This window comes from Delphinus delphis, chromosome 10 (assembly GCF_949987515.2).
Source record: "Delphinus delphis chromosome 10, mDelDel1.2, whole genome shotgun sequence".
NCBI lineage: Eukaryota > Metazoa > Chordata > Mammalia > Artiodactyla > Delphinidae > Delphinus > Delphinus delphis.
Window position 1 is genome coordinate 65,463,276 of NC_082692.2, and position 14,600 is coordinate 65,477,875.

General features: G+C 42.6%; 1 protein-coding gene across 3 annotated transcripts in view; it reads left to right on the forward strand.

The window, feature by feature from the left end:
- DAG1 (dystroglycan 1) overlaps positions 1-14,600 on the forward strand; it is a 64,417-nt gene that overhangs the window by 34,090 nt on the left and 15,727 nt on the right. For all 3 annotated transcript variants that reach the window (XM_060022501.1, XM_060022500.1, XM_060022499.1), the window contains exon 2: positions 11,330-11,726. In XM_060022501.1, the coding sequence (XP_059878484.1) occupies positions 11,442-11,726 (285 nt within the window). In that variant the 5' untranslated portion in view covers positions 11,330-11,441. The remainder of the gene's footprint in view (positions 1-11,329; positions 11,727-14,600) is intronic.

Sequence of the window (14,600 nt, forward strand, 5' to 3'; positions counted from 1 at the left end):
GGTCACTGGGAGTTAAGTGGAACTGTTGCCTGCAGGACCTCAGCTTCTAAGTCCGTGATCATTTGGTGTCCCGCTTGAGAAGTGTGGCACTTAACACTGCTGGCAAGTCTGGTGGGAAAAAGTGTTTTTCATGTTGCTTTAATTTTCTTTCCTTGATTACTAGTGAGGTTGAGCATCTTTTTGTATGTTTATTGCTTTCAGGTTTTCTTTTCTGTGAATTACTTGTTTGTTATCTCTTCAACCCATTTTTACTGTTTTAGGGCACTTGATATATTTTGATAGGGATCCTTTAGCTATCATATGCACTGAAAAAGCTCTCTCCCAGGCTGTGGTTGGTCCTTTTTATTTTCTTTATGGTATCCTTTATTGTACAGAAATTTAAAATTTAATTCAAATTTATCTTTCTTTTTAGGTTAAAACATTTTTTTGGAAATAATTGTGGATTCACATGCAGTTGTTAAAAATAATACTGAGAGATCCTGTATGCCCTTTACCCAGTTTCCCCCCGTGATAACATCTTAAATAATAGTACAATATCACAACCAGGATATTGACATTGATACTATCAAAATACAGAACATCTTCATCACCACAAGGATCTGTCACGTTGCCCTTTCATAGCCACATCTTCCCCTCATGTCCTAACTTCCTCTTTAATTCCTGGCAACCACTAATCTGTTCTGTTTCTATAATTTTGTCACTTCAAGAGTGTTATATAAATGGGGACTTCCCTGGTGTTCCAGTGGTTAAGGATCCGAGCTTCCACTGCAGGGGACACGAGTTCAATCCCTGGTCAGGGAAGTAAGATCCTGCATGCTGTGCAGTGTGGCCAAAAAAAAATTTTTTTAAATAAATTTATTTATTTTTGGCCGCGTTGGGTCTTTGTTGCTGTGCGCGGGCTTTCTCTAGTTGAGGCGAGCAGGGGCTACTCTTCGTTGTGGTGCGCGGGCTTCTCGTTGCGGAGCGCGGGCTCTAGGCATGTGGGCTTCAGTAGTTGTGGTGCATGGGCTCAGCAGTTTTGGCTTGCAGGCTCTAGAGCGCAGGCTCAGTAGTTGTGGCACACAGGCTTAGTTGCTCTGCGGCATGTGGGATCTTCCTGGACCAGGGCTTGAACCCGAGACCCCTGCATAGGCAGGCGGATTCTTTTTTTTTTTTTTTTTTTTTTTGCGGTACGTGGGCCTCTCACTGTTGTGGCCTCTCCCATTGCGGAGCACAGGCTCCGGACACGCAGCCTCAGCGGCCATGGCTCACGGGCCCAGCCGCTCCACGGTATGTGGGACCTTCCTGGACCAGGGCACGAACCCATGTCCCCTGCATCGGCAGGCGGACTCTCAACCACTGTGCCACCAGGGAAGCCCGGCAGGCGGATTCTTAACCACTGTGCCAGCAGGGAAGCCCTGTGGCGAAAATTTTAAAATAATTAATTAATTTAAAAATTAATGTTACATAAATGAAATCATATACTGTGTAACCATTTGGGATTAACATTTTTCACACCACATGATTCCCTTGAGGTTCGTCCAAATTGTTGAGTGTGTCAATTCAAAAGTTCATTCCTTTTTATTGCTCACTAGTATTCCATGGTATGGATGTACCATAGTTTAACCATTCATCTGTTGAAGGGACATCTGGTTTGTACCATTTGTTGAAAATGGTTGTACCATTTGTTGTACCATTTGTTTCTTCCCCATTTAATTGCTTTGTACCTTTATCAAAAATCAGTTGAGCATTCTTGTTTAGGTCTATTTCTGGATTCTGTATTCTGTGCCATTGATTTATGTGTTTGTCCCTCCACCAATACAGTCTCTTTTTTTAAAATATTTATTTTCCTTATTTTTTTTTTTGGCTGCGTCGGGTCTTAGTTGCAGCACACGGGATCTTTGTTGAGGCATGCAGGATCTTTTTGTTACAGCACGTGGTCTCAGGTTTCTCTAGTTGTGGCACTTGGCCTTCTCTCTAGTTGTGGCATGGGGGCTCCAGGGCACATGGGCTGCAGAGCGCGTGGGATCTGTAGTTTGCGGCATGTGGGCTCACCCGTTGAGGCGTAAGAGCTCAATAGTTGTGGCACGTGGGCTTAGTTGCCCCACGGCATGTGGGATCTTAGTTCCCAAACCAGGGATTGAACGAATATCCCCCACATTGGAAGGTGGATTCTTTAGCACTGGACCCACCAGGGAAGTCCCTACCAATACAGTCTTGATTACTTAGCTCTCTAAGTCGATATTAGGTAGAATAATTCCTCTTTATTCTTCTTTTATTTTTTAAAATTTATTTATTTGGTTGTGCCAGGTCTTAGTTGTGGCAGGCGGGCTCCTTAGTTGCGGCTTATGGGCTCCTTAGTTGCGGCTTGCCAGCTCCTTAGTTGTGGCATGCAAACTCTTAGTTGCGGCATGCGTGGGATCTAGTTCCCTGACCAGGGCTTGAACCCAGGCCCCCTGCACTGGGAGCATGGAGTCTTAACCACTGTGCTACCAGGGAAGTCCCTAATTCCTCTTTATTCTTCTTGTTCAAAATTGTTATTGTGTTGAGAAGCTGGAGCTGGTGTATTAAATCTAAGAATATGCAGATTATGACCTGCTGAATGAGGGGGCACAAGCCATCCACATGAGATCAGCAGGTAGCTCCCTCAGCATCTGAGTTCCCAGTTTGGGGAAGTGAAGACCATAGGGTCGTTTTGATTGAAGGTGCAGTTCCAATCCACCCACACAAAGGAACTAAACTCACAAGGTCTATTACTTACAGATCCCAGAAATAGGGGGGTGGGCAGTGAGCCAGGGGAAGGGCAGTCATCTGTCTCAGGTCACAAGCGAGCAGGAGATAGAGAGCACCTATTACTTACATGGTGGTCGGGGCAGAGGTCCCTTATTTTTCAGGGGCTCAACTCTAAGTGGATATTTTAAAAAATGCCCCAGGAAAAGCAAAGTGGGAATTTATGGTGGGAATCTTAAGCTCAGGTCCTTATTGCAATGTCCAGACTCTGGGAAATGCCTAGGCAGCAAATTAAAATAGTTGTTTTCTCATCACAGCTATTTTATTTTATTTTATTTTTAACATCTTTATTGGAGCATAATTGCTTCACAATGCTGCATTAGCCTCTGCAGCACAACAAAGTGAATCAGCTACATGCATACACACATCCCCATATCCCCTCCCACCCTCCCTATCCCACCCCTCTAGGTGGTCACAAAGTACTGAGGTGATCTCCCTGTGCTATGCAGCTGCTTCCCACTAGCTATTTTACATTTGGTAGTCATTACAACTATTTTAGTTCCTTTGCCTTTCCATATAAATTTTTCTAAATTAATTAGTTAATTATTTTGGTTACATTGGGTCTTCATTGCTGCACGCGGACTTTCTTTAGTTGCGGCAAGTGGGGGCTACTCTTCGTTGTGGTGTGCCGGCTTCTCATTGTGGTGGCTTCTCTTGTTGCAGAGCACGGGCTCTAGGTGCGCGGGCTTCAGCAGTTGTGGCATGTGGGCTCAGTAGTTGTGGCTCACGGGCTTAGCTGCTCCGCGGCATGTGGGGTCTTCCTGGACAGGGATCAAACCTGTGTCCCCTGCACTGGCAGGCAGATTCTTAACCACTGTGCCACCAGGGAAGTCCTAATATAAATTTTAGAATAATCTTGTCTATATATACAAAAATTCTTACTGGGATTTTTTTTTTTTTTTTTGCTGTACGCGGGCCTCTCACTGTTGTGGCCTCTCCTGTTGCGGAGCACAGGCTCCGGACGCGCAGGCCCCGTGGCCATGGCTCATGGGCCCAGCCGCTCCGCGGCATGTGGGATCTTCCCGGTTCGGGGCACGAACCCGTGTCCCCTGCATGGACTCCCAACCACTGCGCCACCAGGGAAGCCCCTTACTGGGATTTTGATAGGAATTACGTTAAACCTTGAATTAGTTTTCTAGGGCTGCTGTAAAAAATTACTACAACTTTAGTGGCTTAGAATAACACACACAATTATTCTCTCATAGTTCTGGAGATCAGAAGTCTAAAATTAAGGTGTTGGCAAGAGCTGTGCTCCTTTTGTGGACTCTGGAGAAGAATCTATTCCTTGTCTGCTCTAGCTCTGGTGGCTGCCACTATTCTTTGGCATTCCTTGGCTTATGGCCACATCACTCCAATCTGTGCCTCAGGCTTCACATCCCCTTCTCCATCTGTGTGTGTGTATAATCTCTCTCTGCATCTCTCTTATAATGAGAATTGTGATTGGATTTATAATCATCTCCCCAGGTCAAGATTCTTAATTTAATCACACCTGCAAAGACTTTCCTTGTAAAGTACATTTGCACATTTTAGGGATTATGACCTGATATCTTTGGGCGACCATTATTTAGCCTATTACAAACCTGTATATCAATTTGGGGAGAATTGACATCTTTACTGTGTTGAGCTTTCCAATCCATTAACACAGTATGTCTTTCCATTTGTTTAGATCTTTGATTTCATTCACCAGTGTTGTATGGTTTTCAGCATACAAATTCTGTACATGTTTTGTTAGATCTACACCTCGATATTTCATTTTTAAAGCAATTTAAATGGTATTATCTTTTAAATTTGGTGTCTGCATGTTCATTTCTAGCATACAGAAATACAGTTGAGGGGCTTCCCTGGTGGCGCAGTGGTTGAGAGTCTGCCTGCCGATGCAGGGGACACGGGTTCGTGTCCCGGTCCGGGAAGATCCCACATGCCGCGGAGCGGCTAGGCCTGTGATCCATGGCCGCTGAGCCTGCGCGTCTGGAACCTGTGCTCCGCAACGGGAGAGGCCACAGCAGTGAGAGGCCCGTGTACCGCAAAAAAAAAAAAGAAAGAAAGAAATACAGTTGATTTAAAAAAAAAATAAATTTATTTATTATTTATTTATTGGCTGAGTTTGGTCCTTCTTGCTGCACGTGGGCTTTCTCTAGTTGTGGCGAGTGGGGGCTACTCTTTGTTGCGGTGCGTGGACTTCTCATTGTGGTGGCTTCTCTTGTTGCTGAGCACGGGCTCTAGGCGTGCGGGCTTTAGCAGTTGTGGCTTGTGGGCTCTAGAGCGCAGGCTCAGTAGTTGTGGCGCACGGGCTTAGTTGTTCCGCGGCATGTGGGATCTTCCTGGACCAGGGCTTGAACCCGTGTCCCCTGCATTGGCAGGTGGATTCTTAACCACTGCACCACCAGGGAAGCCCTACAACTGATTTTTGTATGTTTGTTTTATATCCTGTGGCCTTGCCAAACTTATTAGTTCTAGGAGTTTGTTTTGTGGATTCCTTGGGATTTTCTACATAGACAATTATGTTATCTGCAAGTAGGGAGAGTTTTATTTTTTTAACTTTATTTATTTTTGGCTGTGTTGGGTCTTTGTTGCTGTGTGCAGGCTTTTTCTAGTTGTGGAGAGCAGGGGCTACTCTTTGTTGCGGTACACGGGCTTCTTATTGCGGTGGCTTCTCTTGTCGCGGAGCATGGGCTTTTAGGTGCGTGGGCTTTAGTAGTTGCAGCACACAGGCTCAATAGTTGTGTCATGAGGGCCCCAGAGCACATGGGCTTCAGTAGTTGCAGCATGTGGGCCCAGTAGTTGCGGCTCGTGGGCTCTGGAGCGTAGGCTTAGTAGTTGTGACACACAGTTTTATTTTTAAGTCCCTACAGTTTTATTTTTTCCTTTACCATCTACATGCCTTTTGTTTCCTTTTCTTGCCTTATTACACTGGCTAGAACTTCCAGCACTATGTCAAATAAGAGTGGTAGGGGACTTCCCTGGTGGTGCACTGGTTGAGAATCCACCAGCCAATGCAGGGGACACGGGTTAGATCCCTGGTCCAGGAAGATCCCACATACTGCAGAGCAGCTAAGCCCGTGTGTCACAACTACTGAGCCCGCTCTCTAGAGCCCGCAAGCCACAACTGTGCTGCAGTTACTGAGCTTGCATGCTGCAATTACTGAAGCCTATAGCCAGCGCTCCACAGCAAGAGAAGCCACTGCAATGAGAAGCCTGTGCACTGCAACAAAGAGCAGCCCCCCCCCCCCACCGCAACTAGAGAAAGCCCATGGACAGCCACAAAGACCCAACGCAGCCAAAAAAAAAAAAACCAAAAACAACCAGTGGTGAGAGCAGACATCCTTGCCTTGTTTCTGATCTTAAGGAGAAAGCATTCAGTCTATCACCATTAGATGCTCTTTATCAAATTGAGAAAGTTGTCCTCTGTTCCTGTGTTTCTGAGAGTGTTTATCGTGACTGGGTGTTGAATTTTGTTAGGTACTTTTTCTGCATTAATTAATATGATCATGTGATTTTTGTTCTTTAGTCTGTTAATATGGTGGATTACATTGATTGATTTTAAAATATTGAACTGGCCTTGCACCCTGAAATAAGTGCTACGTGGTTATGGTATATAATTCTTTTTATATATTGCTAAATTCTGTTTCTTAATGTTTTATTAAAATTTTTGTGTCTGTTCATCTGCATTTTCTTTTCTGTTTTTTTTTTTTGGTATTGTCTTTGATGTTGGTGTCAGGGTAATGTTAGCTTCATAAAATGAATAGGCAAGTGTTTCTTCCTTCTGCTTTCTGGAAAAGACTGTGTAGAATTGGTGTTAATTCTTTAAATATTTGGTAGAATTTATTAGTGAAGCTGTCTGGGCCTAGAGATTTCTTTTTGTGGGAGTTTTTAAATTATAAATTTTTTAAATTACAAATTTTGAGGAATTGGTCTGTTTCATTTGAATTATCAAAATCTGTGAGTTATTTGGTAGTATTTCCTTACTATCCTTTTTGACGTCTGCAGGATCTGTAGTGATATCCCGTCTCAGTCCTGATATTGGTAATTTGTTTATAGAGATTTGTCAATTTTATTAATCTTTTCAAAGAACCAGTTTTTTGTTTTATTGAGTTTTTTCTGTTGTTTTCAGTTTTATTGATTTCTGCACTTTACTATTTCCTTCCTTCTGCTTGCTTTTGGTTTATTTTGCTCTTTTTTTTTTGAGATTCTTGATGTGGGAGCATAGATTATTGGTTTGAGACTTTTCCTTCTTTTTCTAGTGGTTTCAGTGCTGTAAATTCACTCCTAAGAGCTGCTTTAGCTGTGTTCCACAAATTTTACTATAACCCCACAAATGTATATTTAGTTCAGTGTAACATTTTATTTCCCTTGAGGCTTCCTCTCTGACACAGGAATTATTTAGAAGTACACTGTATAGTTTTCAAGCCTTTGGAGATTTTCTTACTATGCTTGTATTACTGATTTCTAATTTGATTCCATTGGGGTTGGAGAACATTTCAGTATTATTTCAGTTCCTTTAAATTTGTTGAGATTTTTTTCATGGCCCTAGATGTGATCTCTCAGGGTATATGTTCTGTGGACATTTGAAAAGAATATATGTTCTGTTGTCAGGTGGAGTGCTCCATAAATGTTGGTTAAATCATATTGACTGATAGCATGTTTTAGTTCTTTTGTACCCTTGGTGATTTTCTTTCTAGTTGTTCTATCATTTGTTGAGAGAGTGATGTTGACATTTCCAACTAGAATTGTTGATTTGTTTATTTTTCCTTTCAGTTCTATCAGTTTTTGCTTCTCATGATTCTGCAACTCTGTTGTTTGGTGCATATACATTTAGGATTAGTATTCTTGATGGATTGACCCTTTTATCATTATATAATGTACCGCTCTTTGATAATTTTCTTTGTTCTTCAGTCTACTTTATCTGATATAAATACAGCTCCTCTTGCTTTCTTTTAATTATTGTTTGCATGATATATCTTTTCCCAACCTTTTCCTTTCTACCTATCTCTTTCATCTTGGAGTTGTCATCTGTTGATTGTCTTTTTTTTCATTCTTTTTCATTCAGTTTGGGATCTTCTTGGTTCTTGTCATGATGAGTGATTTTTCAGCATTTTTTTTTGCGGCGGGGGGGAGCTGTACCACATGGCTTGCAGGATCTTAATTCCCTGACCCAGGGATTGAACCCGGGCCATGGCAGTGAAAGCACCAAGTCCTAACCACTGGACTGCCAGGGAATTCCCATGATGAGTGATTTTTGATCGAAACTTGAACAATTTTGTATTTTCTTCTGAAACTCTAGATTCTGTTTTAGCTGGCTTTTGTTTGACACTTGTCTGGCAGAGGAAGGGTAGAGGAGGCACTGCCTGATTACTGGGAAGTTTAGGTAGAAGCCCAGGTTCCCCACTCAGCCTTTGTTGACACCTGAAGGCAGGTGAAGTCCTTGTTACTGGTGGTTGAGGGTGGGAATTCTAGTTCCCTAGGCCTCTCGACTGCTGAGCAATGGTTAAAGTTCTGACTCTCCACCAGTCTTCTTCTGACACCATCCCAGCAGGGATGGGGAGAGACTCCTTCTTATTGCTTGGGTGGGAATATAGAAATCCAGGTTCCCCATGTGGTTTCCACTGACACCAAGGGGCTGGAGGTAGAGGGTGGTGCATTGTTACTAGCCAGTGAGGATGAAAGTCCCAGCTCCCTCCCCAGTGGCGATATTAGGGTGCCTTGTTACAGCCTCATGAGGGTGGAAGTCTTGGCTCCCCACTTGGCCTTTGTCGGCATGGGTGGGAGTGGGGCCACAGTTTTTTCTGTGGTGTTTTGCTAGAATAGAGCTGTTACTGTCTAAATGTTTTATGTCTTGCTAGGTTACCCCCTTCTTGCTCCTTTGGATAAAGAGAGCAGACTTTTGTTAGGACGTTTTTTGTTTCATCTGTTGGCATTACTGGGTTTCCAGCTTCTTCAGCTCCCACTTCTGGTATACATGAGGCAAAAGAAAACCCAGGGAACTCACTGCTGTGTCATTCCTTGAATCCTGGGGTCCCTAGCTGCTCTGCCTTCTTCTCTTGACTGTTTAAGAGTCTCATGTTTATTATATATATATAATATCTAGGATTTTCCCTTGTATTTAGTGGGAAACTAAGGAGAAGTACATCTGTTTCATCTTCCTAGAAGTGAAAGTCCAATGGTCTTTTTCTTTTATGTTTTTTGATATCTTTTAAAAATGAAATCCGTCCTTATTCTGACATTCTGCTATATTCTAAACATTTTAAAGTTCTGCTTTTTACATTTATGTATCTAATCCACTTGGGATTTATCTTGTTTTTGATGGAGAAGTGACAGAAGAACCTAATTGTCTTTTTCTACATAGATAGCCACTTGTCCTGGTATCTTTGAACAGCTTCTTTGCAAGCAGGTTTTGGGCTCTCCCTCTTGTTCCACAGTCCAGTGTCTACTCTGCCCCATGTGACACTGCCTTAAATACAGTAGCTTTGTGATAAGTCTTGGTTTGGTAGGATAGGACTTCCAGCCCTCAAAATTGTTTTACTTTCTTGGGTTTTGTCTCTGTCTCATGACTTTTAGTTCAAAAACAAAATAAGAACAGGAATAACGAAGTCAATAGCAAAAAAAACCTTTTGACATTGGCTTGGATTTGCATTGACTTCAGAGTACGCTGTCTGTTTCAGTGGCCTTGTTTTCTTCAGCAATTTTATTTACTTTGTATTACCCAGGTCAAAAAATACCACGTGGCTCCTCAACAGCTTGGCTCAGGGCAGGGCTTCATCATTTTCCAGAATGGGAAATTGCTTGTGATGGCTGTGGCCACCTGTGGGCACCCAGAAAGTCCCACAGTGCATCTGTGTGGCTGCCAGCCTTAGAGCAGGGTCATGAGCTGCTTGAAGCTGGTGTGGGGGAAAGGGGACAATGTGCAGGGTTTTAGTCACTGTTGGGGGTTGGGGGGCAAGAGAGTTCAAATAAGTTTTGTTCACTAGCACTGAGTTTGCAAATATATGCAATATGTGGGGTGTGAGAAGTGGGTGGTTGCCACACTTCTCTGTGCAAATACTTGGCTTTTCAATTTTTTTCAAAAGTATTTTTTTAAGACTTACTAATTGTAATATTTGGCACATTGTTTTATCTCTATATATGCATGCACATGGTTTTTTTTTCCCCTTGGACCATTTCAAAGTGAGTTGCAGAGATTTTTGATACTTCATCCCTAAATACTTCAAAATTGAGGACAATCTGTTATCGAGCCACACCACCATCATCTCACCTAAGAAAATTAACAATAAATATAATCTCCAGCCCACATGCACAATTCCTCAGCTGTCCCTTTGAGAGCTGGTCTTGTGTGTTTTTTGGTTTTTTTTTTTTTTAAGTAAATCCGACACAAATGAACCTATATATGAAACAGAAATAGAATCAGGGACATAGAGAATAGACTGGTTACCAAGGGGGTGGGGGGTAAGAGAGGGTTGGATTAGGAGTTTGGAATTAGCAGATGCAAACTGGTACATATAGAATGGATAAACAAGGCCCTACTGTATAGCACAGGTAACTATATTCAGTATCCTGTGATAAACCATAATGGAAAAGAATATGAAAAAGAATGTACATATATGTATAACTGAGTTACTTTGCTGTACAACAGTAATTAGCACAACATTGTAGTTCAACTATACTTCAATAAAAAATAAATTAAAAAAAAAAGTAAATCCAGGGTCCAATCAAGATGTACACACTGCATCTGGTTGCAGTCTTTAAATCTAGAATAGTCCCCTTGTATTTAGAGGCGTCAGATTAGGAAAGACCAGACCAGTTATCTTGTAGAAGGTCCCACATTCTAGATTTGTCTGATCGTGTCTTCATGGCCCTGTGTTTCCTATGAACTGGAAGTTAGTTCTAGAGCAGCACTACCCAACAGAAATATAATGTGATCCACATATGTCATTTAATATTTTCCAGTAGTCACATGAAATAAAAATAAGCAGGTGGAATTAATTTTAATAATATATTTAATATTTTTATTATGTACTATTTATTAATATTTATTTACTTAACTATACTTAATATTTTCATATCCAAAATATTATTTCAATATGTAATCAATATTTTTAAAGTATTAATGAGATATTTTACATTCTTTTTTTAAAAATTAATTTATTTATTTAGGCTGTGCCAGGTCTTAGTTGCAGCCTACAGACTTCTTAGTTGCGGCATGCGGACTCTTAGTTATGGCATGCATGCAGGATCTAGTTCCCCAGCCAGGGATCGAACCCTGGCCCCCTGCATTGGGAGCACAGAGTCTTACCCACTGGACCACTAGGGAAGTCCCCAACATTCCTTTTTTATACTTAGTTTTCAGAATCCACGGTGTGCTTTATACTTAATGGACCAGCCACATTTCCAGTGTTCAGTAGCCACATGTAGCTGGTGGCTCTGTACTGGACAGTGCAGGGTGAGACTTGATCCAACTCAGAGTAGATATTTTTGGCAGGAACACTTAGGGGGTAGTAACTGCCTGTGCTCAACTTTGAAACCATGGAAGTTGCTGAAGTCTGAGTCTACTCTTCTTCTTTTTCAGGCTTTGGGTGCTCTGGGATGGAGCAGGTGTGGAGAGGCTGAGGACCCAGTTCTGGGACCACGTCACTTGCTTCCTTTCTTAGACTATCTGCTTGAGCAGACTTGAGCCCGGGATGAGGATGTCTGTGGCCCTCTCGCTGCTGCTCCCCCTCTGGGGGAGGACCTTTCTCCTTCTGCTATCTGTGGCTGTGACTCAGTCCCGCTGGCCCAGTGAGCCTTCGGAGGCCGTCAGGGACTGGGAGAACCAGCTCGAGGCGTCCATGCACTCAGTACTCTCAGACCTCCATGAGTCTGTTCCCACGGTGGTTGGCATTCCTGATGGCACCGCTGTCGTCGGACGCTCATTTCGAGTGACCATTCCAACAGATTTAATTGCCTCCAATGGAGAAGTCATCAAGGTGAGACTGGATATAAACTGTAAATGAGGAATAATTCTCATCTTCCATTTTAGTTTTGATTTTAGTGTTAATTTTAGGTTTTTTTAGTTTAGGTTTAGTTTGTCAGTTTTCCAGGAATTCTGAGCTCAGTTCTTCCAGGACCTGCTAAATGTTCCTTAAGAGAGGGACAGCCACTGATGTTCACTAGAGGGTCCCCATATATCTCAGAATAGCATCCTAAACCTTTATTCTTGCTCCCATTTTGAGGGTGTCACCATTAAAAAGCTTTTACATATGTACTCTGGAAGATCTTTTGGTCATCAAGTTAGGGATTTGATGGAAGGGCCTGTGTATAGGAAATGGTCTGCTTTCATTAACCATGGGATTAAACCCAAGAAATATGGAACTTTTAAATGCTTTGAACCTATTTTTAAAAAATAAGGTATAAGTAAATATTGGAGTTTTGCTTTGCTTTGGTGTTTTATGTTTACTAACGTATTTGGTCACTTAAGAACCAAAATTAGTACTTAAATTTCAGCCTCGCCTCATCTCCTTTTGGGGAGGCAACCCAGAAAACAAGGAGATCTGAGATTTTTGTAACTGAAGAGTGTCTTGTCCAACCCAGGGTGGAAATTAGTTGAAACAGGAAGCTTTTGTGTGAAGAAGTACCATCCATTTGTCTGGGGTTGTGGGACCTTGGAATTTCCCCTACTTCCTGATTGAGTTTGCATGGGAGACATGTGGGTGGGTGGGGTGTACTCCTCAAGCTATGAACATCTCCTAGAGCAGATGTCAGCACACTTTTTCTTAAAAAAGCCAGATATTGGCTTTGCTGGCCATATGGTTTCTGTTGCAACTCCTCAACTTTGCCAGTGTAGTATGAAAGTAGCCATAGACAATATGCAAGCGAATGGACATGGCTCTGTTCCAATAAAACTTTTTTTTTAATAAATTTATTTATTTATTTAATTTATTTTTGGCTGCATTGGGTCTTTGTTGCTGCACACGGGCTTTTCTCTATTTGCGGCGAGCAGGGCTACTCGTCATTGTGGTGCGTGGGCTTATTGCTGTGGCTTCTCTTGTTTAGGTGCATGGGCTTCGGTAGTTGTGGCATGCGGGCTCAGTAGTTGTGGCTTATGGGCTCTAGAGCGCAGTAGCACGGGCTTAGTTGTTCCATAGCATGTGGTATCTTCCCGGGCCAGGGCTGGAACCTGTGTCTCCTGCATTGGCAGGCGGATTCTTAACTACTGTGCCGCCAGGGAAGCCCCCAATAAAACTTTACTTTTAAAAACTTTACTGAAACTGAAATTTTAATTTCATGTGATTTTCACGTGTCAAGAAATACTATATTTTCTTTTGATTTTTTTTCCCCTCATTTAAAAATCTCAAAAAACATGTTTAGCTCATGGGCTGTACAAAGACAGGTGGCAGCCCGGATCGAACCCGCGTCCCCTGCATTGGAAGACAGATTCTTTACCACTGGACCACTGGGGAAGTCCCATGGCCACAGTTTTCTTTTTTTTTTCTTTTTTAGTAAATTTATTTATTTTATTTTATTTATTTATTTTTGGCTGCATTGGGTCTTCGTTGCTGAGCGCAGGCTTTCTCTAGTTGCGGCGAGCGGGGGCTACTCGTCGTTGTGGTGCGTGGGCTTCTTGTTGCGGAGCACGGGCTCTAGGCGCTCGGGCTTCAGTAGTTGTGGTGCGTGGGCTGTAGAGCACAGGCTCAGTAGTTGTGGTGCACAGGCTTAGTTGCTCTACAGCATGTGGGATCTTCCCGGACCAGGGCTCGAACCCGTGTCCCCTGCATTGGCAGGCGGATTCTCAACCACTGTGCCACCAGGGAAGTCCTCATGGCCATAGTTTTCTAACCCTTGGCCTACAGCATTCTTTCCCCAGAGATGTGGCTTGAATATGAATTAAAAATATTCCAAGGTCTATACTTTGTTATGGTAGTTTTTTTCTTTTTTTTGACATCTTTATTGGAGTATAATTGCTTTACAATGGTGTGTTAGTTTCTGCTTTACAACAAAATGAATCAGTTATATATATACATATGTTCCCATATCTCTTCCCTCTTGCGTCTCCCTCCCTCCCACCCTCCCTATCCCACCCCTCCCAGCGATCACAAAGCACTGAGCTGATCTCCCTGTGCTATGCGGCTGCTTCCCACTAGCTATCTACCTTACGTTTGGTAGTGTATATATGTCCATGCCTCTCTCTCGCTTTGTCACAGCTTACCCTTCCCCCTCCCCATATCCTCAAGTCCATTCTCTAGTAGCTCTGTGTCTTTATTCCTGTCTTACCCCTAGGTTCTTCATGACATTTTTTTTTTCTTAAATTCCATATATATGTGATGGCATACGGATTTGTCTCTCTCTTTCTGACTTACTTCACTCTGTATGACAGACTCTAGGTCCATCCACCTCATTACAAATAGCTCAATTTCGTTTCTTTTTATGGCTAAGTAATATTCCATTGTATATATGTGCCACATCTTCTTTATCCATTCATCCGATGATGGACACTTAGGTTGTTTCCATCTCCGGGCTATTGTAAATACAGCTGCAATGAACATTTTGGTACGTGACTCTTTTTGAATTATGGTTTTCTCAGGGTATATGCCCAGTAGTGGGATTGCTGTGTCATATGGTAGTTCTGTTTGTAGTTTTTTAAGGAACCTCCATACTGTTCTCCACAGTGGCTGTATCAATTTACATTCCCACCAACAGTGCAAGAGGGTTCCCTTTTCTCCACACCCTCTCCAGCATTTATTGTTTCTAGATTTTGTGTGTGTGTGTGTGTGGTATGCGGGCCTCTCACTGCTGTGGCCTCTCCCGTTGCGGAGCACAGGCTCAACGTTGAGCACAGGCTCAACGGCCATGGCTCACGGGCC